Source organism: Trachinotus anak, unplaced genomic scaffold, assembly GCF_046630095.1.
Source record: "Trachinotus anak isolate AG129_WGS33_773 ecotype Australia unplaced genomic scaffold, CSIRO_AGI_Tana_v1 ptg000025l, whole genome shotgun sequence".
Classification (NCBI taxonomy): Eukaryota; Metazoa; Chordata; class Actinopteri; order Carangiformes; family Carangidae; genus Trachinotus; species Trachinotus anak.
The window spans coordinates 1548096-1572342 of NW_027273876.1; the positions used below are offsets into that span (position 1 = coordinate 1548096).

Consider the following 24247-nt stretch of genomic DNA (forward strand, 5'->3'; position numbering starts at 1 on the left):
ACACCACAAAACTTAATCTAGAGGCCATTCTCTGCTGTGGTTTGTCATGCCTTTCATCGCCTACAGACATTATTTGCCAGCTGGGTGACTGCCGTTTCAAATAAGGTAATTGTGGTTTTGATCCCAGGTTGTTAACATTTTGAGCTGCCGCTGGCTATCACAGTAATAAACCTAATTGTCCCCACTGTGGAAATTTGGCAAAATCAAACCCTTTTAATTATATCAAGTGTTTAGTTACTCTGTGTGTGTGTGTGTGTGTGTGTGTGTGTGTCTGTGTGTGTGTGTGTGTGTGTGTGTGGTGAGGACAATCTGCTGCTTTCTAGAGAGCAGATCAATTGACTCACAAAGGATTAAAAAAAAAAAAAAAAAAAATCAAGAGTGCATGAGTCCTCGTCTGGCAGCGTCTCTCTTCCCTCCCCTCTGGAGGAACTCATGGACCCTTCCTATCTGAATCTTCTTGGTCACTGGTGACTTGAAAAGACAAAGAGCTACATTTATGTCCCCAATCAGAAATGACAAGCAGATGGCCCACTACTGATCTATCGTTCCGCTGAAGCTTTAACTGCTGCCAGCTTATCTCCAGTTAGCTGTGATGAAGAGGAAATATGGGCCCATTGCAAATCCTGCAGTCTTACAGCGCCTTGATGTAAATTTCCCACGTATGAGTGACTTGGGCACTTTAGGACAGGCCGTTATGGCTGTTGATATTGACAGAACAGGATTTATGGAGCAATAGGTATTGGACCAAACTGTAGTCAAGGACTGGGGAGAAAAGAAGGAGCACTGTAAACATCTAAGGAGCAGGACTACTACATTTACTGCCACAGAATCTTTACAATAACATATAACAATTAACAATTCAAAATCAAAAAGAATATCAGTTGAAGAAAAGGCAGGTTTATAATACATGAAATTAAATCTAGGGAGACTGTTTTCTAATACCTTGCACCTATATTAAAGGTTATTTATGAAAAAGGTGAAAGCTCTTGAAGGACAATTTTAAGGTCAGCTCTGTCAAATTCGCTCAGTACAACAACAGGTACCTTCACAAATGCATTCAAGGCGTATGTGGTCTTTGGACTTGGATTATAGTTTTAAATGTGAAGTAATCTGTTTTCATGCTGTATTCTAAAATCACTTCAAAATTTTCCTTCATCTGTGACATTTTACTTCTGTTGCTACCTCCTACTTCATTAGATTAAAATAACCATAGAATCTAAATGAAACTGAATATCTCACACTCACTTAAAACCTATCTCATACATTTAGAAAGTGTCCCAGTGCTCATTATCTTTTTAAGTCGCATAGGTCCATCCATGCATTTTTGCTCAAGTGCTTAGTGACAGCAGAAAATGACAATGAAATTAATTTGCATGGTAATGAAACAGGTGGTGCAGGAAGCTTAGTGATGAAGTGACTAACTGAGGGCTGTGCAATGGCCACCATTGACTGTGGCTAGTTTCAATCATGGCACAATGCACACAAAGAGAAAAACTCTTTAGGCCTTGCTTCTCATTTAGAAGAGCAGAGTTATAATACAGTTTAATGGTGTGAAAAACATCATGTGTTTGCTTCCTCCAAGTTTAGACTCTCTCCCTCTAAGGTCGGCACTGTCAGAACATTTTTGCAGTAGCTAAAGTCTGTTCAAATTTAAACAAGATTTCAATGTGAAGGTCTCCTGAGGGAAAATGATTGAAATTCAATTGAAAAGAAAATAACTGGCTCAATTAAAACAAAAAGGCTGAAATGTTCGCACCTACGAATATATTTGGAAAAGAGTAGCATTTGGTTTTGATAAAAATCAGTGAACTCACCAGTGTCCAAATATTTCAGAAAATATTTAAGACTCTTAATATTGTTATAATTAACACACATCAGTCCATAGGAACTACTGAAAAGAAGTGACTAAGAAGTAGAATTTGGAGTATGAGTTTGGTTGTTCTATTAGCAGTCACATAAATGAGAGAGACATGTAAAGAAAGAGTGACAAAGAAACTGAGAGGGAGACAAAGAGAGAAATGGTGTGGATGTATGTAGAGAGAAGGAGACAGAGAAGTTTGATTGAGCAGAGGAAGAAAGAGGTAGATGAAAACAAGCTCGTAATCATGACACAAACGGACAGGATCAGGCTAGCTTGGGGAAGAGCGAGCAGCCAAGAGACTTTTTCTTTTCCTCTCCCGCAGAAAGTCAAGCTAAGACTCCGACAAATCTGTAACACAGCTTCCCCTCCCTTAGTGATTCCCTGTGGATTAATAACAACCAACAAGCTGAAGGAGTTAAAGCCTCAGTCATGGAAAAACAGATGGCACTTTGCATTGTAGATAATTTAGCTGTTATTATACTGTGCCATTGATAAACTACAAAAAAGCAGCTAATGGTGAGTAATTGCTCTGTGATAGAAGAGCAAAGAATACTAATGAAGCAATTTTCTGCGTTTCTCCAGAAGACCTCGGCTGCTCTCCGAGTGTTTTTGTAGACGGAAATAACTGCTGAAATGGCTCAGTTCACTTTAAAGACTTTCATTCCATAAATGAGATTTCAGTCACCGTAAACACGTCATCTTCTCTTACAAAATGATTGCTTAAATCAAAGTGGAGCCCATTACAGGTTACTAGAGGATTTATGGACCGTTTTAAGACCTTTGCTTACAAAATCGTAATGGTTTCAATGAGCGGCGCATCTATGTTTATGAAATATTGATTTATGAATTTAAAGTGAACACCCACTAAGAACATGCCACATAAAGCCTTTTGAAATGATGCCAAAATTTACACTGAGAACAAACAAGCTACTGTCCTATGAATCACTCTCTGCACATCATAACAGACAAGCATTAGCTAGAGGTTAAAAGGGTTTTTCATGTGATCAGACCATTTAACAGGCGGGAACACTTTGGATAACATTACCAAAAAGGTATTAATCATCATCTAAGATTGGGTTATCCTTCCATAGAGGCCTTAAAAGTAATAAAGATCCAACATGTGCACTTTTTGTTTTAAATGTCAGACTCTTCTTGTTATCCAACACAGCAAAATACAAAAATCCTGTTTCACCAAACCAGACAACCAAGAAGTAAGATCTAATCTGCCAACATATCTGTTTTTTTGACTGCCTCAAATACAACTGGGAGAGGACCACATATCACTGAATTATTATTTTGTACTCCTGTATTCTGCACAAATTATTGTGGGCTGGTGAAATATTGTCGGCTGGCAAGATGGGACTAGCAGCTGCTTACACCACCTGGTAATAGAGTTGGGTGATATGACAATATCATGTAAATTTGTCAACTGTCAGATTTTGTCATGCTATTTTTTACCATAGTCAAAAAGTCAACATCCCTTTAACATCTCCCCTTGTATTAGGTCACTGTGAGCAATGCTGCAAATCAGCAAGCATGACTAATTTATGGGTATGTTGGATTTTTATAGCATGTTTGCATCAATGTGACAAAGTAAACTGATACTGACGGTCCAGTTTTTGTTTTGTTTTTTTAAATTCTATTCCTTCAGCTCAGGGTATCTGTAGATATAACATACCAATCTAATACCAGCCAGGGATTGCAGTGGTCATCTGCCCGCTGTGACTAAATAATGCCAAATGATAGCAGAAACATTAAATGACAAAATGGATCAGTCAGCCTATAACTATTGGATATGTGCATTCCTACCAGATAATCTATTACACACAACACAATATACATGGATATCTTAATATAAAATAATGATAGTTGGATTACATTCTTATCACCCACTCCTAACTGGTAATGACAGCAGTGATTACTTAATTTTAGTAGTAGTGACATTTTCCTCTCCCCAAACATGACACTGTCTAAACAGTATTCCTAATGTTTACAGGCAACAGAAGAATGACAGAGAGATAAGAGAAGTAGATATACACAGACAGGCTTAAATAAGTAGAAGTGGCACCTACAGTAGCTTTAGTGCTTCGACACAGCAAAACTCAGATCACCAACTGCAACCACTAAACACAGTGAATTGGGAATGTGTGCGTGTGTCATGTGTGGGGAGCAGTGAAGCAGGAGCTGGCTCTCGGCCCGGGGCTTCGTCTCTGTGTCCTTGTGGATATCTTTCATCCTTCCTTATCTTGCCCTCCCTCCTTTCCATCCTTCATATCCCACCAATGTGCCTTTCCCCCTCAATACAGGATTGGAGAATGAGCAAATGCATCTCCTACTGAACATATTCCTATAGCGCTTAACATGTTCATTTTACTTATCAACACTAGAAGGCAAGATTCTTAAACATTTTAATGAACTTTCAACACAGATTTATTTGGAGAAATTTGGTTTGTCAGTGGTTTTTCCCTGGGTGTTGAGATGAATCTAAAAAGGATTATCAGGGTAGGACATATTTAAAAAAAAAAAAAAGCAAATCAGCAAATCTACCCGAAGTAACAGGATTTTCTTTTTTTTTTTTTTTTTTTTAAATAAGAACTGACACTAGTATCGACCTTCAAATCCCCACATCGTTGGATCACTGACATCTAACAAAAGCAGGAGATCAGAGAGTGAAATGATTGCTGTCTGCTGTCTGGAGGAGAAAACAGCAAACATCAGAGCTGTTAGTCTGGACGATCAAAGATCACAGAGTCATTTGACAGTTTAGATTAACAGCATTACCACAAGAACAAAGTCTACATAGCCTCTGTATTTCTTTTAGATCCTTATTTACAAGATGCAATCAGCACAGAAAGTTACAGCAGCTGACCTGAAAATACAATTTAAGTTAGAGAAAATAGTGTGGCTCAGCTTTCAGATGGTTAAGACTAAAGGAAATATATTTGAGGTGGTGACATGACCCATAAATAAATAAATAAATAAATCTTGATAAGTTTCAAGCTTGCAGACAATTTTAAATGATCAAGTATGTATATTTTTATATAGGCTACAGTTAACAGCTATGGCTGTCGCTATAAGCTTCAACTAATAATAATTAAGTGTTTCTGGCATAAAAGATATTATTTTTTTAATTTTAACTGACATTACATAATAGAGTTTGAAACTTGATTATATTGTTGCTTTCAAAAGAACATATGTGGTAACAGATTTGAAATGTTAGACATGAGAAAATGATCTGAGCTGTATCTGTACTTTATGAAATGTATGACCTAAAACGTCTGTTAAACCAATTTTATACAGCAGATTTAAATTAAACCACAGAAAACAGTGGAGAAAAAACAAAAAATAAGAGGCTTCAACTAAGTAGAGCACAGACTAATTCAAATGCTATCTATATACCACAATTTTTTACTTGGATGCCAAGATGGCAGGTAAAACCTCAGATTTGTTATCTTTTAGAGACAGCCTCATCTTTGTTGGTAATTTTACAGTTTTTAATTAATCAACAGAGTAGCTGTGGGTCAAACTGGTAAGGAATTTTAAAAGCACCGTCTGCTGAACCACAAGGAAAACTACTTCAAATGCTCTGATGCGCTTCGAGACTGTAAATTTGAATTCGAACAAGTTATTACAGTTTGAAAAGCTGTCATTCTAACACCATGGACATCACTATGGCCCTATGACAGCCTCCACTCTTGTGGCTTCAGGCTTTCCTCCAGATTTTGGGAAAGAGCTGCAGGGATTTGCTCCCATTCAGCAGCTCCCATTAGTGAAGTCCGACACCGACGTTGGGTGAAAAGTCAATGTTCCAGCTTTCCAGGGCTCTGTGCAGGCCCATCAAGTTCTTCGACGCCAAACTGAGGAAAACCCATTTCTTTATGGAGGTGGCTTTGTGCACAGGGACACTGCCATGTTGAAACAGTAAAGGGACAAACAAACTGCTGCCACAATGCTGGAACCAAACTAATGTCCAAACTATCATTACATAATGTAGCATCCAGATTTCCCTTCATTGGATCTGAGGGAACTAGCCAAACCAATGACAAACAGACCCTGATCAAGACTACACAGTCTTTGTCAAAGAGCAATTCACCCCTCTTTAAAACAGTTGCAATTAACTAAAAAGCAGCCAGAGCCAGGTGGCATTTTCCCTCTGAAAATGATCTTTTTGTGCATGTTTAAATAATTCAGTTTCCATGATTTAGAACACAAAAACAAATATTCTAACACACACACACACACAGGCCTAACATACAAATGCACACACATACACACAAACCTTTGAGTAAAAACACACGTCTGATCATTATCAGTCTTTCTGGTGCGTAAACCTGTTGCGATAGGACAGATGAGGCCAGTTTGTCTGCTGGGAACCAACAGCAGGAGCTGTCACTCAAATAAATACAGACAGACAGGCAGGCAACACACACACACCAACACACACACACAGACCATATCAAGTTGTTTGTCGTTTCGCAGGCATTGTAACTTAACTGTCATCCTGTCAGGCAGAAGCTGAGATAACAGCTAAGAATGTAAGCAAATGTAACTCTGCCTATGCCAGCATGTGTGCAAGTGTGTGGTCCCTCATGGTTTTTTATTGTCTTTGCCTAAGTGTACATGTCTCTGAGCGTCTGTATTAAAAGGTCTTCTGTGGACCCCAACCTGTGCAAAAACCAAAGTTCTAACCTAAACAAGATCTGCCTGTTCCAGGTTCGTTTTGCATCATAAGATGTAAAAACTGTTTGATGACCCATACATGCTGTATCTTAAAAGTTTTCTCAAAATAGTCAGTTTCATCATTTAATGTGGGATTTTACATACATTAACATATTGTAATAGACAAAATGATTTTAACCACATTGCCATAATGTCACTAATGACCTAATGACCAAGATACTGAAAACAAGAAGACAGAAGAATAAATGGAGAGAAAATAAAAAACCTGACTTAACTTTATGGACTCAAAGGAAATTAGCCCTGCTACATAACATCAAACACAAATAATCATTAAAATCATAAACACAGTAAAGGAAATAAATAGAAAAAAGGGAAGAAATAGGAGTCCAAAACAAACAAGATGAAAGCAATTAAGAAGGACGAAGAAAGAGGTTTTGATAGAAAACAAAATAACATGGATGGACTACAGATTTAAGAAAGAAGAGGGAGGAAATAAATGAGACAGAAACAAAAAGAAAAAAGGTGAAGAGAGGAATTAAGCGAAAATGAAGAACATCAAATTCCACTGCTGACTACCCGACTGAGTCATTTCTCCTCTAATTATACAGTAATTGAGCTGTGCCGGACAGGATCATAATAAGACAATTAGCTTAATTTGTTCGAATTGAAAAGCCAATTAAAGAATTAGTGAGCAGTGTTGAAAAGTTCATCACATTATATCCGTATTACAAAGCAATGGGTCAGGGAAATCGAGGCAGTTGAACCCAACTGTACCATCAGCAAAGGAAAACAAACACAGGATAACGGGATGTCTTTATTGAAAATTCAGCTGATACGTGTTAAAAGGATTAGAGCTGGTAGAGAAACAGCTCTCTGTCTTAGCCTCTTTGTTGAAAACTCCAGGCTTGTAATCCAACTGGATTGGTTTGACAGATGGTTTCAGTGAGATTTTCCTTTGGAGGCTTCAACAGAGGGTTTGTCAATGGCATTAAAGTGTTGCATATTTGCCTGTGTGGATGAAGAGCTACTCCTATCTGAATAAACAGCCTCTATTATGACAAAGGAATCTCTGTTGTGAAAAGAAGTGGAAGAAAACGCCACTGAACAGTTATACTGGCTGTGATCTTGAGATGAGCTCTTTTCAAGGAGTCGGTGGATACGGTGGCTTCAGAAAGTATTCAAACCTCTTCACTTTTGGCACTTTATTGTGCTGTAGATTCAATTTCAAATGGATAAATAGTGCCATTTTTTTCTAAATGCTATAACGTGAAAATAGGTTTTTAGGAAATTTTGCTTAAAATCTGTTATAAATCAGAAACTAAAATCTTTTATTTAAAAAAAAAAATATTCCATGTTAAATGAAATATTCCATGATACATGTCAGGACAAAAACCAAACCATGAAGTCAAAGGGACTCTCTGTAGACCGCCATGATAAAACTGTACCAAGGCACATACCATGGTGAGGGTATAAAACCATTACTAAAGCTTTGAGTGTTCAGGCCAAGACGGACCTTGGTCAGGGAGGTGACCCAAAACCCAACAGTCACTCTTACGGAGCTTCAGAGGTCCTCTGCAGAGGGAGACTGTGCTGGAAGGACCACCATCTCATCAGCTCTCCATCAATCAGGCCTTTATAGTAGAGGTGCTAGACAGAGGCCACTTGAGTACAACGCATATGACAGCCCACTGGAGTTTGTCAAACAGCATTTAAAGGACTCCAAGATTGGACACAAAAGATTCACTGGTCTGATAAGACAAAACCTGAACTTTTTGAGCAGAACTCAAACAGAATTGAGGGAAGGATGAATGCAGCCAAATAAAGAAAGGTCCTTGAAGACAACCTGCTCCAGAGTGTACATGACGTGAGACTGGGGTGACAGTTCACCTTTTAACACGACAATAACATGACACAAAGAGCCAAAACAACACTGAAGAGGCTTCAGCAAAAGTCTCACTGTCCTGGAGTGGCCCAGCCAAAAGCCTGGATGTAAACCCCAGGATGGCAGTTCCATCCAACCTGAAGAAGTTTAAGAGGCCCTTACAGGAAGAATGGGATAAACTGCCCAAATCCAGGTGTGAAGAGCTAGGAGAGACTTACCCAACCAGAATCCAAGCTGTAACTGCTGCCAAAGGGTGTGAATAGTTTCTGAGGCCACTGTACCAGGGCTGGGAAGAGAGCTGGACAGTTCTAGTCAACATTTTCAGTTTTGTCTCATTTTCAGATTTAGTCTCATTTTTGTTGTGCCTTGTTAACACATATCCTGTAAGTATGGATGCTATTACCAATTTTGATCTTTGCAGTTTATCTGCATTCTCATGTATCACAAGGCTAATGGAAAATACACTGTTACTGGTTTATACGCAACAGTTACAATTTTCTCATTTTCAAAACTTACTTTTTGTTTTGTTTTTAGTTTTTACTGTGGGGAAAAAAGGTTGTCAAATATGATTGGCAGATCTATTGTTTAGTGCGTCAGATGTCACCCAATAGCAACAAGTGTCAATCACAATTTCCCAAAAATATTAAATTAACAATGATGCCGAACAAAGCCTGCAAATGTTCACATTTGAGCTGGAAATAGAGAAAATTTGGCATTCTCTAAAGTGAATGAACAATTCATCAATCATCAAAATTGTCAGACTAATCTTTACATTAATCGCTGTCGTCTTGAGTATCAAATAAAGATGTTTTTTCTTCATGTCAAGCTTCATATAAGCTCTCAAATACAATTCCTAGAAATCAGGATATTCCCTCCTTATCTAGTCGGAAAAAATATTTTAATTTTGGCCTGTGCACAACTTGTTTTTCAAAGGACAACTATATTTACATACATTTTTAGAATAGAAACAAATATCTGATTTCTGTATTGACTGAGCAAAGACAGAAAAGAAGACCAACAGATGCATGAAGAAAACATACTTGGGCCCACACAATAAGACATAGCCATGTGCTATCACTTCCTTTTCATGTATCTAACAAATTCTACAACAGTTAGTTTATCTCGTGTTCTAACAACAACATCGGAGAGTCTCACAGACGCATTTTATTGGAAAGAAACCAAACAAACATATAAAAAGAAAAAAAACATACACACATATAAATATACCCAGCAGAAACAGAATATAAAGGATAAACGAAGAAGGATCCATGAATACAGAGAGAGAAAAAGAAAAACCTCAGTGTGATTTGTTTTTGTCAGATAAGACAAAAAATACTAAGAGTCAGCTGATGGAAACACACACACACACACACACACACACACACACACACACACTTAAGAAAACTACAACTACACACACACACAAAAAAACAACGCTGGCTGCCTGGGCTGTCAGCAGAGTCTTCGAGGACTGAGGACAATGGGAGCTGTGAGAAAGGTTAGGTCGAGCAAGAAGCCAGCTGAGCCATAATTGACACATTGACACACACACACACACACACACACACACACACACAGAAAACGTCATCTAACCAACCTTGCACCATGATGTATTGATCACAGTCCCCCCACCACACACACTCATTCTCCCCATCTTTCTCTCTCTCTCTCTCTTTCTCTCCTTTTTGCATCACCTCTCTCATCTTTCATTTTTCTGTCCTTAATACACTTATTACTTACTCCCCCTCTTCCAGTATTTGTTTATTTGCACTCTCATTCTCTCTGTCTCCATTCACCCTCCATGTCTCTTAATTTCCAAAACATAATCTTTAAAGTCACTTGAAAACTTGTCCTCACCTCAGCTAAGCAATATCCTGCAAAAAACCCTGAACAAACAGAAATCTCAGTCACCAGAGATTTACAGCAATAAAGTATAATGAAAAGATAGAAATTTAACAGAATGTATGTGGTGTTACTCCTCATCCAGTAACAGTTAATATATGATGCTACACTTTGATTTCTCACCTTACACAGGAAGTACAGGAGGAGTTCTTCACACTCTGAGGTATATTAATGGTATTTTGTCTAAATAAGAATCTCAAAACCTTTCTGAGGGAGACTGGCTGCATCCCTCAGTCGTGTTTTTTCCGTGACGGAGTCAAGAAACAGAACAGTAGGTACAGGAAATGGAATTAGATGACATTTGTGTCATCTGTAGGAAAAACCAGCTGGCTTTACACCTAGTTAACATGGATCAGACTCAGGCAGTAAACAGGTGTGTGTGTCTGTCTGTGGTCCACACATGACACAACTCCATGACCTTTTAAAGAGCAAGACTGATGCAAACGCACACATACATATGCATCTGCACATCATTGTAATTAAAGAGCAAGGAACACAAATGCCTCCATTAATGACGTCTGCTGTGCTGCTCCTGCTGCTGCTGCCGCCAGTGTGTGTGTGTGTGTGTCTGTGTGTGTGTGTAATTCTTAATCACTTAATGATGATGTCAACAAACGACAAACTGTTGTTGTCTGTTCCATTAATTTCCTGAAAGTTTTAGAGTGAATTTTCAATTTTCATTTGAATGGACGCCACTTTTACTCACCTAATCATTAAAAATGTGGACATTAGCATGAACATGAGATTGGAGATAAAGTTATAAAGAAGAAAATGTGTCAGTCTTTCCAAAGGCATAACAATGCACATTATTAGGTATATAGGTAATGCTACAGTTAGTTCAGTGTGGTAAAAGAGCAATATCTGCAGCACCATGTTGACTTTCTCCTCTAAAAGCAACTTCACAGTGACATCAACTAAGTTTACTGTGTCCATAATGGATGTGGGTGAACTATCTTTTGTTTGAGATGACAGGTGGCCTTATCCAACTTGTCTTTGCTTTGTCTTTACACGCAGAGATTAAGAGCTATTTAATGTTTTGTGACTTACATAAAATTCTTTTTCATAAGCAGTGATATTATAACATGACCTAAATGACTGATTTTACTCAATGACTCATCTTATATAGTTCTTCAAATTAAAGTACCGGTAGTCACTTACACCTCCCACACATAACATTTCAGTTCAAATGCAACTCTGTCGCACAAGATCAAAACCTTTTCTTTGGTCACACAAATACTATCAACTACTGTCAGGATGTCGTAATCTCTGACCCCTGGTCTCCTTGTAACAAATGCAAACTTGCTGAAGGTTAGCTGATGTGACAGCTTCTCTGGGTAACAATGTGAGAGAAAAAGAAAAAACACAGACATCCTCACATTTCCTGCTTTGTTATGAAAGCTGAGTGAAACAGTGTGGCACTACCTGAGGCATTACCCTTTTTGCTTAAAGGAAAAAAAAAACTTCCAACAAACTGAAGTGTTTTATCTCTGTGATCATACTCTAGTCGATATGTCATACCGTGAACAACTCTGAGCTGTCTCTCTGACACGCTCTGGTTTCCAGCAGTGGAAGAGACTTGTTAAGGTTACTAAATATTGACGGACCAGTCATAGATGGTGCAGTAACAACCCTTTTGCCCTGTTGTTTGCATCAAAATATTCTTAAAGTTTAAAGTTAAAGATTAAAGTTGCATCGGCTGTAGAAAGAAACTGAGCTCATGATTGCTCATAAGGCTCTCATCATTGTACCAGGTTATTTTTTAACATCATCAGCAGTAATGACTGCATCAGCATCTTCATCAACAGCACAATTGTCATAAAACATCAGCATCTTCATCAACATAATTATAATTACTGCCACAATCAAAAACACACCTTCATCTTCATTGCTATCATCATCGTCAACACATTCATGTCTTCATCATACCAGATATTAATATGCTTCAATTATTTTCATTATAAACATTATAGTCTTCATCATGTTCACAATAACCACAGGAATCTTCATCCTCATCACTGACATTCTCACCAGCATCAGCATCATCTTAATATTCATCAGCATCATTATCTATGATATCCATTATCATCACCACAATCATCCCAACAACATCATCAATCCTCATTATTTGCACCAAAACAAAAATCACTTTTATCAGCATCATCCAGCATAATCATAATCAAAATCATCACTGCCTTTTCTAGAGCCTCTGGTCTGAACATAAACACTCTCAGCAAAGCCATTCTGCATCAGATTAGCTCTTTTCACAGCTAAGAGGCCTGCAAGCCTCTTTGTTGGCAATTATATGGAAAATTACAGCTGGATTCAATGCAGCTTGACTCAGTGCTTCCCCCTAGCTTCCTCTGCACAGAAGAAACCAGGGCTCAGCGAGAGCGAGAGAGAGAGGTGTGTGATAGAGAGAATCAGTCTCAGAGGAAACAATAAGACAGAGGAGAGAAGGCCAAGGAGAGGCTCTGCAGTGCAGCATCAAAGACCAACAGTATCCTCTGGGTGAAGAAACAGAACAGACAGCTGCCATGCTTTTAAACAGCATTTAGTAGGTTGATACCTAGGTCATTAGCCGTGAGGATGCTTCACCAAGAGAGCGAAAGACCAGGCCAGTAAAACAGACACATCCATGCACACACACAGTGTAGCAACAACAAACCCCAATCTGCAAAAAGCACCATAATCGAAACTGAGAACATCTCTCAGACACATGCACACACAGTCACGCAGTGTAAACATGCTTTGCACAACATCCTTACCTTCCTGCACCGCCTGGAAAGGGTTGTTGGGCTCGATGAGTTTAATAGAGTGTGTGATCTTTTCGCTCTGCAGAATGTCGTCGCTCAAACTGAGGTCAGACACGGCGAGCTGGAACACTTCATCGTCCCGCACTGCGTTTTCCTCAAAAATCGCACCTTGACAGGTAGAGACAGGGAGAAGAAATGGATTAGTAAAACAGCTGGACACTCTTATTCAAACCTGGTTTAGATAGCAGCAAGACTGGACCCCAATCTCCATGGGAATTTAACCATTAATGGGCAGAGGCAGTAGCCACTGAGTTACATGAGGAATTGAGTCTGTGGTTTCTTGGTTTGCTTTAGGGATTTCAACCAACTCTGGTGGTTTCTCATGATACCTTACAGTCAAGACAGACAACCTTGGAAAAGAAATAGAGAGTGATTGAAAATTCAAAGTTTACTAATAACTTTGAAACCAAATGCACTGTGTGATCAATGCAAGACTGTTTCCATTCGAAATTAGGTTGATACCATTACTGTAACAGTGGCAAAGTAAGTAAGGTGCAACGCAAAATTATTTTCTCTCTGAGTTATCAGTCTTTATATTGCAAAAGTACAAAATTTAATTTTGGTTACAACTGAACAAATCAAATAAAAAGCAAAGATAAAAAAAACATGGTAGTCCAAATCCCAATTACTAAAACTAAATTATGTTTAAAAACAGAAACCTCCCACAGAAGTTTACATGACATGATAAGAAAAGAAAAGAAAATACCACACAGTATATGTGCTTTGTTCCTTTTAATTAAGGCTGCGAACACATTAAAAAACATGCTGGAAAATGTGCATCTGAAGAGAAAGAATATGTACAGCATATGTCCAACATCCTGTCAGTTTCAGTGAGTTGCTCTACAAAGACCAGTTATCATAAATAAGATTTTCACAACAACATAATCTCATGCTAAAGCTCTTCATCAACTTTCATCAGTGTACTTAACATAACTGCACAGAGCACTGTGGTCAAACTAGACCATCTGAAATTACACAAGGACAGAGCTTACACAAGTTCTTAACATCACTCACAAAAGCCTCGGCCATTTCGAGAACATGGATGACAACACTTTCTTAATCAGCAGCCGCAGTAATTCATTAGTAAGTCCAAATAATATGTTTACTTGGGTTCTCTAAAGGACTTTTCCACTTGTTATCATTGATTACATTTGACTGCCATTGTAAAAGGATAAAAATGGTGAGCAAGGCTGCAAAAGTGAATTTGCACGCATTTAGACTCAGATGCATTTATGCCTTCAAACTTTTCATATCTAGGTTTTTGTACAACTTCTTGGTCACAAGCAGTAATCAAGCCTCGTAAGATGATATAATCTTGCAAAAAACAGTCTGTGGACCGGGGCCCCCTGACCTGTTGGGCCCCTGCGCCTGTACACTGTAGGCCTGTTCAACAATCCATTAATGCTTAGTGACTTAAATTTTTATTTGTAAAATTTAGTTTGGAAAGACAAACCCCTCAACCACAGTCTTCAAAACTGACTTAAACTTCAACACTTGTTGCTATTTTTTAATAATAATAAATTTTATTTATAAGCGCCTTTCAAGAAACACAAGGACACTTTACAAAGCAAATAAAACATAGGAACATAAAAAAGATAAATCACACAGGATAAAACAATACATACAGATGTGTATTTGTATTTATAACAAACAATCTGCTGCTACTTTTATGGAAGAGTAAATACAAGTCAGATCATTTGAATTCATAGATTTAGGGCAATTACAGTCAGTATAAAGAAAAATACACCACACTTGAGACTTTCTGTCAATGTTTCAGGAGATATGACGCAAAATTCATAATTCTATTATGGCGGAAAGTAAAAATGGCTGCTACAAGGCGTTTTTGTGACGGTTTAACCTCAAAACTGTTCAAATAAACCAGACTTCATGCTTTCATGAAACGTGAACATATCACCTGAACTACTTATAAAAACATAAGCGGACACAAGCCTCCTACAGTCATTTGTTGACTTTTGTCACATCTTCACCAGGTGCTTTGCTAATTCTGTCGTTAGCTGACACCTGCTGTTTTTGCCATAGACTGTATATTAAAAAAATAAAATTAAATTATACCATAAAACCATCAACAAACTTAGACCAAGAGATTCATAAATACTTTTATTGCACCTTTTAAAACTCATCAATTTCAACAAAATCATTAACCAATACTGGTTAATACTGGAAAGGTATGTAAAAAGTTTTTACTAAATTCAGTAACTTTTATAAAAATAAAATACTTTTGTGGACCAAGGTAAAGGTGAACTGTCAAAAGTTTGCATAATAAATTGTTCAATCCCTCATCTTTAGCAACAAGTAGTAGAGATGTTAGACAGCTTCCACTTCAGACCACCCCAGCCAAAATAATGGACGGAGACACCATCATCACCAAGGTTGATCCCCGTGGTCTCTGTAGCTCTTTGGGCTCCACGATGGATGTAGTTGTCCCCAGTGATCCAGACCTTGGCCAGATGGAAAGAAACACTGTAATAGTGAGATATGTGTGATATTCTAGCAGGAAAAAGGTAAAATAAGAAGCACTCTTATTAGATTAACTCCGCACAGTTATCTGAAAACACAGCACTCCCTCCAGCTAGTTGTAAAAACTGCTGTACTGTTTTACAATAAATAATAGAAACTAATACTCACTTCAGTGGCACTGAGTGGGTGCAGATACAATAATCAATCCAAGCAGACAGTGATGTTACTTATTCTGAAAGAGAGAAAGAATAATTCCAACAGATGTTTTGACGCCCGTTTTTAACGATGAAATTAACGAAAAACTAAAAACACTGAACCACACTTACGTGATGATCGATTGCACTGCGAGAATCAACATTAATCAATAACACTGATCTGCTGGGTCTGCAGGTCTCCAGCACAGTTCACTGTAATAACGTTATCGTTTTGTAACTTAACGACACCGACAACCTGCTGTCATCGTTAACACTCATGAAGTCAGGCAATAACCTTTGATTCACAGAACCAGTTTTAAAACAACAGTAAAGTGTATCACCATTTACAGTCTATGGTTTTACCACAAGATGTTACACTGCTGCTACTCTACAGTTAGCTCACATACAGTTAGCTACAGTTAGCTCACATACAGTTAGCTTACATACAGTTAGCTACAGTTAGCTCACATACAGTTAGCTTACTCTGTGTAAGCTAGCACACGGTAACTTCAGTTACAATAACATTTCATTATCTGTGTGTACATTACATTCCTATGTGTAATATTTTCCACATGTGTACATACATGTAGTTATCTATTAACAGTAAGTTATCACCTAGTGCTAAAGTTTACCTTGACTTATGGAGAATGACTGATTCACCCGGAGCAGCCTGTCACGGTCCGTCAGGTAGCCGGTGTAGGTGGGCGGGAACCGGCGGGCACAGTGACCTCGGCTCTCAGGTCAGCTCCACCCCTCGCTCCTCCTCAGCCCCACCCTCTTCTCCAAATATGGTTTCTTCTGGTTTCAAAAAATCAAGATGGCGGCGGCCAAATCGCAAACTCGAGTCTTTAAAGCGGCGGTTCGCGAACCAGTGTGTGACGTCACGGTGGGTTGCCGCTTGGTTTTTGCTAATGCTGCTTTCCTCAGACCCGCCATGTTTATTTAGCTCGAAGCCGATTTACTTCACACATGTAGTTAATTATTTCACACACGTAGTTCCTGTTACCTTCCCATGCTGTGGCTCCTAACTGTTCCTAGCCCAGTAACGGTCGGATGACTTCCAGAAAGTTCCGGCACCTCATCGTATCCGCCCAGTGGTTTCAGGAGTTTTAGAGCAGAAAGACTAACTAAACAACTAATTAATAAACTAACGAACTAACTAAAGAAATAACTGACTTACTAACTAACTAACTAACTAACACCGTGTCACCGCGACAGCAGAAAGGACACAGCCAAACGTCTTCTTCTTCTTTAATTAACGGTTTATTTTAACGGTTCGATCTGCCCTTGACCAATCAGCAGCCACTCAGCAGCCACTCAGCAGCCAATCAGCAGCTGCTCCTTAATTCAAAATAAACGAATAAAAAAATATTAAAAAGTGCCTAAACGAATAAAATCATTAAAATTAAACAACGAAAATATAATTAAATAATACATAAAAATGAATTGATAAAATACAAAGGTGGCTATACTGTACAGTGAGAACTAAATTCAAACCCAATATGCTTTTTTATCTCGAGATTTCATAAATAATTGAAATTTTATGCTAAGATTGATGAACATGGGGCTTTCCTTCTTTTAAAAAAAATCTAGTTTTAAGAGATTTAAAAGGTAAATGGTGCATATTCCCAAATAAAGCTGAATCTAATTAAATCATGACAACCTAAGAAAAGTTGTTAGTAAGTTATCTGAGGAACAACTTATATTAAACACCTAGTTTTTCTTGTGTTTATTCCACACAAACCTCCTGCTGTTCTTCCCACGTGACACCTGCTGATGAAGTTCTTGTGATATGATTGAAAGTTCCAGACCAACGGTGCTAAATGGACCTTGTGGTGAGCTTATTTCTCAACTTTTCCTTCCCTGTGGCAAGAAAAGAGCCTCTGTACATTAGAAACATTTCAGGATCTGCACAAAGAGAAATATTGCTGTAAACAAAACTCATGCATCCCGTTGTTGAAATGATGCATGCGTTTAATTTTCCTGAACTGGCTAAAGGGGGGATTAGTGCTGAGAAGTACAGCAGATCGTTGTAGCATTTGCATTAGGCTTCTGCCAGATTTAAGTAAAACTGGGAAATCTTAAATGTGTGTATGGACTGAAAGACGTATGGTGGGACCCAGAGGTAGACAAATGGACAGTTTGATGAATGAACCTTTCCAGATTCTGTTCAATTTGTCATGCACAATTACGAAAACCTTGCCCACAAGTTAGAATTCAATTTGCCAGCCTGCTAGAGCTCATTCAGCTTTCTGAGTATCCAGATGAACTCTGCTCAGCACCAAGATCCTCGCGGTGCATTTGAAGGCCTTCCTCACGGAGCAGCGACGGGATGTCGTCTAGCTTCTCAGGCTTGATCAATCAATCATCTGGTTTTGGAATTGCAGTCAGTCGGCCATTTTCAATTAAGAATGAATCTTGTTGTACCTGTCAGAGACACGGTGAGGGAACTGATGTGTGGTTTAAATTTCTCCTCACAGCAGCGACTGGGGAGCCTCAAACGGCAACAAGTTTAATTAGTTTAATGAGTGCTGAGGGTGGAGGAGGCCAAGTCTGGACACATGGGGGCTGACTCTGTGAGCTCAGGACTGAACCTCCATGAATTTTATCCTCCTCAGAATCCCTCCCTCTTCTGCTGTGTTGAGAAAAGTGGGGAATTTAAACAGTTGGTTCACCAAAAATTCCTAAAATACATGTTTTCTCAAGTCTATCTTGGAAAATATCTCGATATAGATAGTTTTCATTTCTTCAGGTTTCCAGATTTCTGCCTCCACCAGCACAGTGGAGGTGAAGGAAATTTAGCTCACAGCTCACATACATAAAAACAGGGACACTGTTTCTGGAAAGAGATATTGTTGTTGAATTTTTATACATTTCCAGGGCTTTGAGCTGCACAAACTAAATATATATTCACCCCCATTGCACTGGGGTGAAGGCAGAAATCTAAAAATCTGGACAAGATGGGTGTCATGATAGAGACTATAGAGGAAAATGACAACTTCACGCATCTTTTGAAAATATCATTTTTGATAAGAAACGTGATTTAGTTTACTTACGAATATTTTGTAATTTTATTGTGTAATTTTAAACGTTGGTCTTGTAAGGCCTCAACAACAGAGCCATCACATGCATAGCACTCACTATACAAAGTGCCACCAATCACTAAACCCCTCGATCCTTCACAGGGCTTCCATCTGGCCATAGATGCAGGACGTTAATATGGAGCCCATTTTGGCAGGAGATTTGTTCCTTCTGTGATACGGGTTTTTAATGAGAAATTGCAGATAGTGAAGTCAAATTTCTTTCCATCTATTGAATATGCATATACATTTCAAGAGTATGCTAAATTTAATTTTGGTATCTATATGACATCTCAGCCTTTCGTCTCCTTCCTGAAGGTAACTTCATAGTGTACGAGAATGAAAAAAACGATTCAGCTTCCTTTAACTAATCAGGAAACATATCACAATAAAGACATCAAAGTCTCAGAATACTGTTTTCTTGGGTACTCAATAAAGTGAGCCTGCTGTCTTCCCTCTGCAGCTAAGTAGCAGCATTCTGTGTGGTTGTATTACATGAAGACATACACAGATAGAAAGCAATCTGTACATAAAAGGTAGTGCCAAGATGCATTCCTTGACATTTTAGCATAAAATTTGCACATTTCTTTTTGATCCTTAAGGTCAGATTATTGAATTTGCGACTGAGCTGAATAGCTAATAAATGCCACCGAAACGGGGGAAATCCTGTTTGAGTTGGAAAATGAATGTGTGATTTGGAGTCTGTGGCCTTGCGAGCATATTTGCAAACATTCCTATGCTACATACAGGGTGGGAACTTCACACCAGCCAACTGCCAAATGTAATTTTGTGCAAGTGATGCAAAAACAATGTATTGTAGCATGGTAAGTTTATCAGACCACCTCCTCTCTCTGGCAGGTAACCAACAGTACGTGGCTTTGTGTCCCAGAGCTCTTGCTGGCTGGGAAATCAGTGGAAGCGACTGGTTTACTTGGGGATTTAGCAGCCTCTGTGATATGCCACCATAAACTCTGGCTTCTTGCTGGACCTATTAATCTCTGAAACGCTTTATGGAGGCTGTGACTCTCACTGGGTGACAATATTCTCAGATTTTATTATAAGCACCTGCTGCCAACTGAAAATATGAAAATATCCCAAGATTTTATTTCTTCAGAAATAAACAACGTTTTTTCCTGAATGGCAGGAGATTTTATAGATTTTATTTGAAGTAGACTTTTTTTCTTTATTTTTGTTTTAAACCTACAGCTGAAACTTGTGTTTCTGAACTTTAAATTACACTTTTGTTTCATCAAGGAGTAGAGATACATGTTGTACAGGCATATAAGTCATAAGAGCTTAGAACAATTACAGGTGAGTTTCTGGGCAAAACTGTCTCCATGAAGAGTGTTGATATTGTCTTCAGTTGGTTATACAGGGTAAGCTGGACACTGATCAAAGAGATGCTACCTCTGAATTTAAACTGTAATTTGTTAAATGTAAGTTTAAATGTCATGAAGAGTAAATTCAAAACCTTCTCTCTTACCTTAGTACAACAAGATGTGAGTGTGAAAATATATTGCTTGGATGGATGTGTGAATCAGTAAAAGTAATCATATTCCATTTCAATTAAAAACCCTGCATTGGAAATATTGTATTTAAACTGTTTAATGTATGTTTCAATGTATTGTTGAATTTTAAAAAGTCCAACAACATCATATTTATATCTTGTTTGTATTTTTTAAGAACCAAACACTGTTGTTTTAACTGACTGTCTTTCAGCACCACAGACAGAGACAAGCCTGTTGATAAAAACACAGAGCTGCCTCCCTTTCAGCACCAAGGACAGCGACGAGTGTACTGCTTCTCTGCTCTGATTTCAGTCGCCTCCACACATGTGATTTGCTGACATAAGGAAAAGGGATTTCAAAGAGAACCTGGATATAATTATGGATCATTTACAATTTTTGACAGGCTACATCGTTTATTTACTGTGCTGTTGGAAAGATGGACGAGCAGCCTCACATTGCCCTGTGGAGAGGAAAACCAAATAAAGAGACTGTCAGTTATCTTTACAACAGAATACATAAAATGTTCAGGACTGCCATTCATTTTAGATATTCTATAGGGTGGTACAATGGGACTTCACTCTTATGATATTTTTAGGAGGAAATTTAAAGGACTTTGCTCATTACCACATCTCTGATCACTCTGGGGTCTTCAATCGACAGAAATTCCTGCACACTGTCAGTCCACTTATGCCTGCTTGCCTTCTTCCTCTCATCACCACCAAATCCATTCTTATTAAGGGCTTAATCAGCGGTGATACAAGAGGTGTCATTTATCTTTTAAGCTGCCCAGTGGCAAATCACTAGTAGCTAAAACCACAAGGGAATTAAAACAGTAGTAGCAGCAGATCACTGGACACGAGAACACAAATTATTCTTTGTCTTTTACATTTTACTTGACGTGGACACTGAAAAAGTCTCCCTCCCAGTGAGAGGTGATGGCCTGGATTACTTACTGCCTGGACAAGAATACTAATGAATGAAAACTCTAAGAATAGACACTGAAATATCCAGTTTTTAAGTCTAGTTCTGGGTAAAGTTGTATAAAAATCATCTATGGAAACCCTTTTAATGCTTTGAAAACAATTTTGAATATTGTTGTTTCAGTAAATGATTTGAGTGCATTTGAATGAGATCTGGAATGGAATCACAGACATTGCAACTACATTATGTCTCTGAAGTGAATTAGTGTGTACATAATGTTGGAATGTGAGACTTCTGAAGTTAAGTAAAAAAATCTAAAGTATTTCAATCAAACTTCAGTAAACGATGAAATAGAGAAGCTGCTCTTTTTGGCCAGGGTTAGGGTCAGGTATTGTGAGGAATTTGCTTTCACATTCACTCTATTTAACAAGTCTAAATTATTCCAATCCTGAGCCAGAGGATATTTAATAAGTAAAATGAATAATGTGTAGCCTTAAAATGTTCCAAAACACAAAATACAACAACAACACCAAGATTTATAGGATGCTGGATTTTGGATGACATTTCCCCCAAGTCCAAACGAAGCATTGGGCCAGTGGCGAGTACAGCAGAGCTATTATCATGATTAAATATCCAAATAAGTAATGCTTTAGTTCTGTGACCTGCTGCTGCAAAAATAAAATATATGAAAACAGAAGAATGTGGAAGAAAACCACAAAGCACCACACAGCCTCATTCACTGTTTATGTATTCCTTCCATGAGAACACAAAATATGTTTCCACACTGTCAGACGTGTGGAGCAGCAGACAGACTGACAGATGTGAGATCCTGAGCTGTCAGGCTGCCAATAATTATCAGACGACAGCCTAATGCAAATGAAATGTGCATCTGCTAAGATTATCTATACCACTGGCCACTTTGGCTCATATAACCAACAATTTTATACAAGACTTGCTCTACTATGGAGATAATATATGGATATTAAGTTCCACCACAGCACTGCAGCTGTTAGACTGTTAAACATTAGCACACGGCATCATTTAATATACAAACTCTAAGTTGAGAGAAGCTGAAAACCAAGAGCATTTAGCCAAGAGCAAAGTGTCAGACAACACAAAGATAATAACACGTTGTTGTAAGTGGCGTGTTAAACCTTCCACGGAGCTTCAGTATCTCATTTGAAACACACCAGTAACTGGGACATGATTACAATTTTAGAAAAAGCGCTGGCTGGCAAACACGCAGGCAAGTCTTGGCTCAGGTTTGCAACTTGTAAAATTCATTAATATGTTTCTGCCATCAGTCACCCAACCAGAGTCTGTGCATGTGGACACGTGACAATAATTCACTTCAATTTGTTTGGATGAAGAAATAGTAAAAGCAGCTGAACAGAGTGAATAAATACACACAGCACACAGGAAAAGAGCTACACAGAATGAAGTGAAAAATGAGCTGTGACCAGAAAACATCAAAACAGGAGAGTTAATAGCTCTGCAGCCCCCTGAAAAACAGGATAAAATAATTCTATTAGTCTAAATGCAAGGACTTTCCTGGAGAGGGATTATAACTTTCAGTACCAGACCAACTGCATCATTCTACCCTGAAAATAAGCTGTGAATTCTGAGATTTCTGACGTAATTGACAGCAGTTATTCAATTGATTCAAAAGTATTTAGTATGTTCCTGGTGTGGGAATTCGAGGCAAATAGGTCACAGAAATAATTAATTAATTGAATGATAGACAATGCGACCATGTTAAAACAAAAAAGAGGGGTTAATGGCAGCCGACCAACAATATCCATCACCACCAATTATGGGCTCACAAAAGCATAAACATAAGTGAAAAGTGATCAAAGTAAATTTTACAAATCACTAACCTTTCTGACTCCATAGGGATCAATGTCAACACCTACTGTTTCTCTCAGTCCAACTCCAGTCCCTGCCTTTTTACTACTGGACAACACCAGTCCTTCTCTGGTGCTGAGATTCTGATCCATGCCTTTATCACAACCACACTTCAGTACTGCTACAGCATTCCGTAATATTATGTCCACGACGGTCCTTCATAAACTATTGCACTGTACATCCACTCTCACCTGCTCACTTACTTCTACAACACCTCCATTTGCTCCCTGCCTCACAAATCAAACTCCTTCTCTTCCCTCTCGAAACCCTCCGCAACCAGACGCCCTTTGACCTCACCAATCACCTCGCCAAAAGTCATCCTCAGCCTCCAGACTCCTGTCCTCACCATCGAACACCAAGCACCAGACCTGGGGTGTTGTGTCCTTAAACTCTTTTCCCAAACACATGTGTCATTGCTCTGATTTCACCTTGTTTTTCTTTAACTTACCTCATCAGTCATGCAAATTGTGTTTGAACTGCTTAAAAGCATAATGTTCTCACTATTTTACAGCCTCTTTCCCTGGAGTGAAACACAGCCTAACTTGATGCACACACGTTATCTGTATCAACACATAAGAAAAACAACCATTTTGTTAAAAGGGACCATATCATTGATCTATTGAACAGGACAACTAACACTTTGAAAGCAAGGTGGATCATGAAAAAGCTGCATTTAAACAGTGGACGGCCATTTGAGCTCATAGGTTTAAATTTAAAATGAGTTTAATTGGATGTAATTACTGACAAATGTTCTAAATCCAGGACTAGGCTTAGTTCTGGTCTGGGAAACAAACTTTAAGTGTCTCATGAAGTTTTCACAGGCTCCACTCAGACAATAACCTCAGTCACATTCAAATTTAAAGAGATTCAGTGTCAGCACAAAAACACTCAGTATGAAAATATCAGTATCGCCAGCATCTTTCAGGAACCTGTTATTAGTGTAACTGATTTCCTTTCCAGGCCTGCTCCTCTGCGTCCGCCCACACAGTCTCCTCTCTACCTGTTTGTCACAGTGAATTTGAA

The 24247-nt window shown here is 38.4% G+C and overlaps 1 protein-coding gene across 4 annotated transcripts in view; it reads right to left on the bottom strand.

Annotated features, from left to right (window-relative positions):
• grid1b (glutamate receptor, ionotropic, delta 1b) overlaps positions 1-24247 on the bottom strand; it is a 455594-nt gene that overhangs the window by 424805 nt on the left and 6542 nt on the right. For 3 of the 4 annotated variants that reach the window (XM_071462859.1, XM_071462860.1, XM_071462864.1), the window contains exon 2: positions 13091-13246. In XM_071462859.1, coding sequence (XP_071318960.1) covers positions 13091-13246 — 156 coding nt within the window. Of the gene's footprint in view, positions 1-13090; positions 13247-16816; positions 17205-24247 lie in introns of those variants that run through there. The other variant, XM_071462862.1, reaches the window with a different exon arrangement.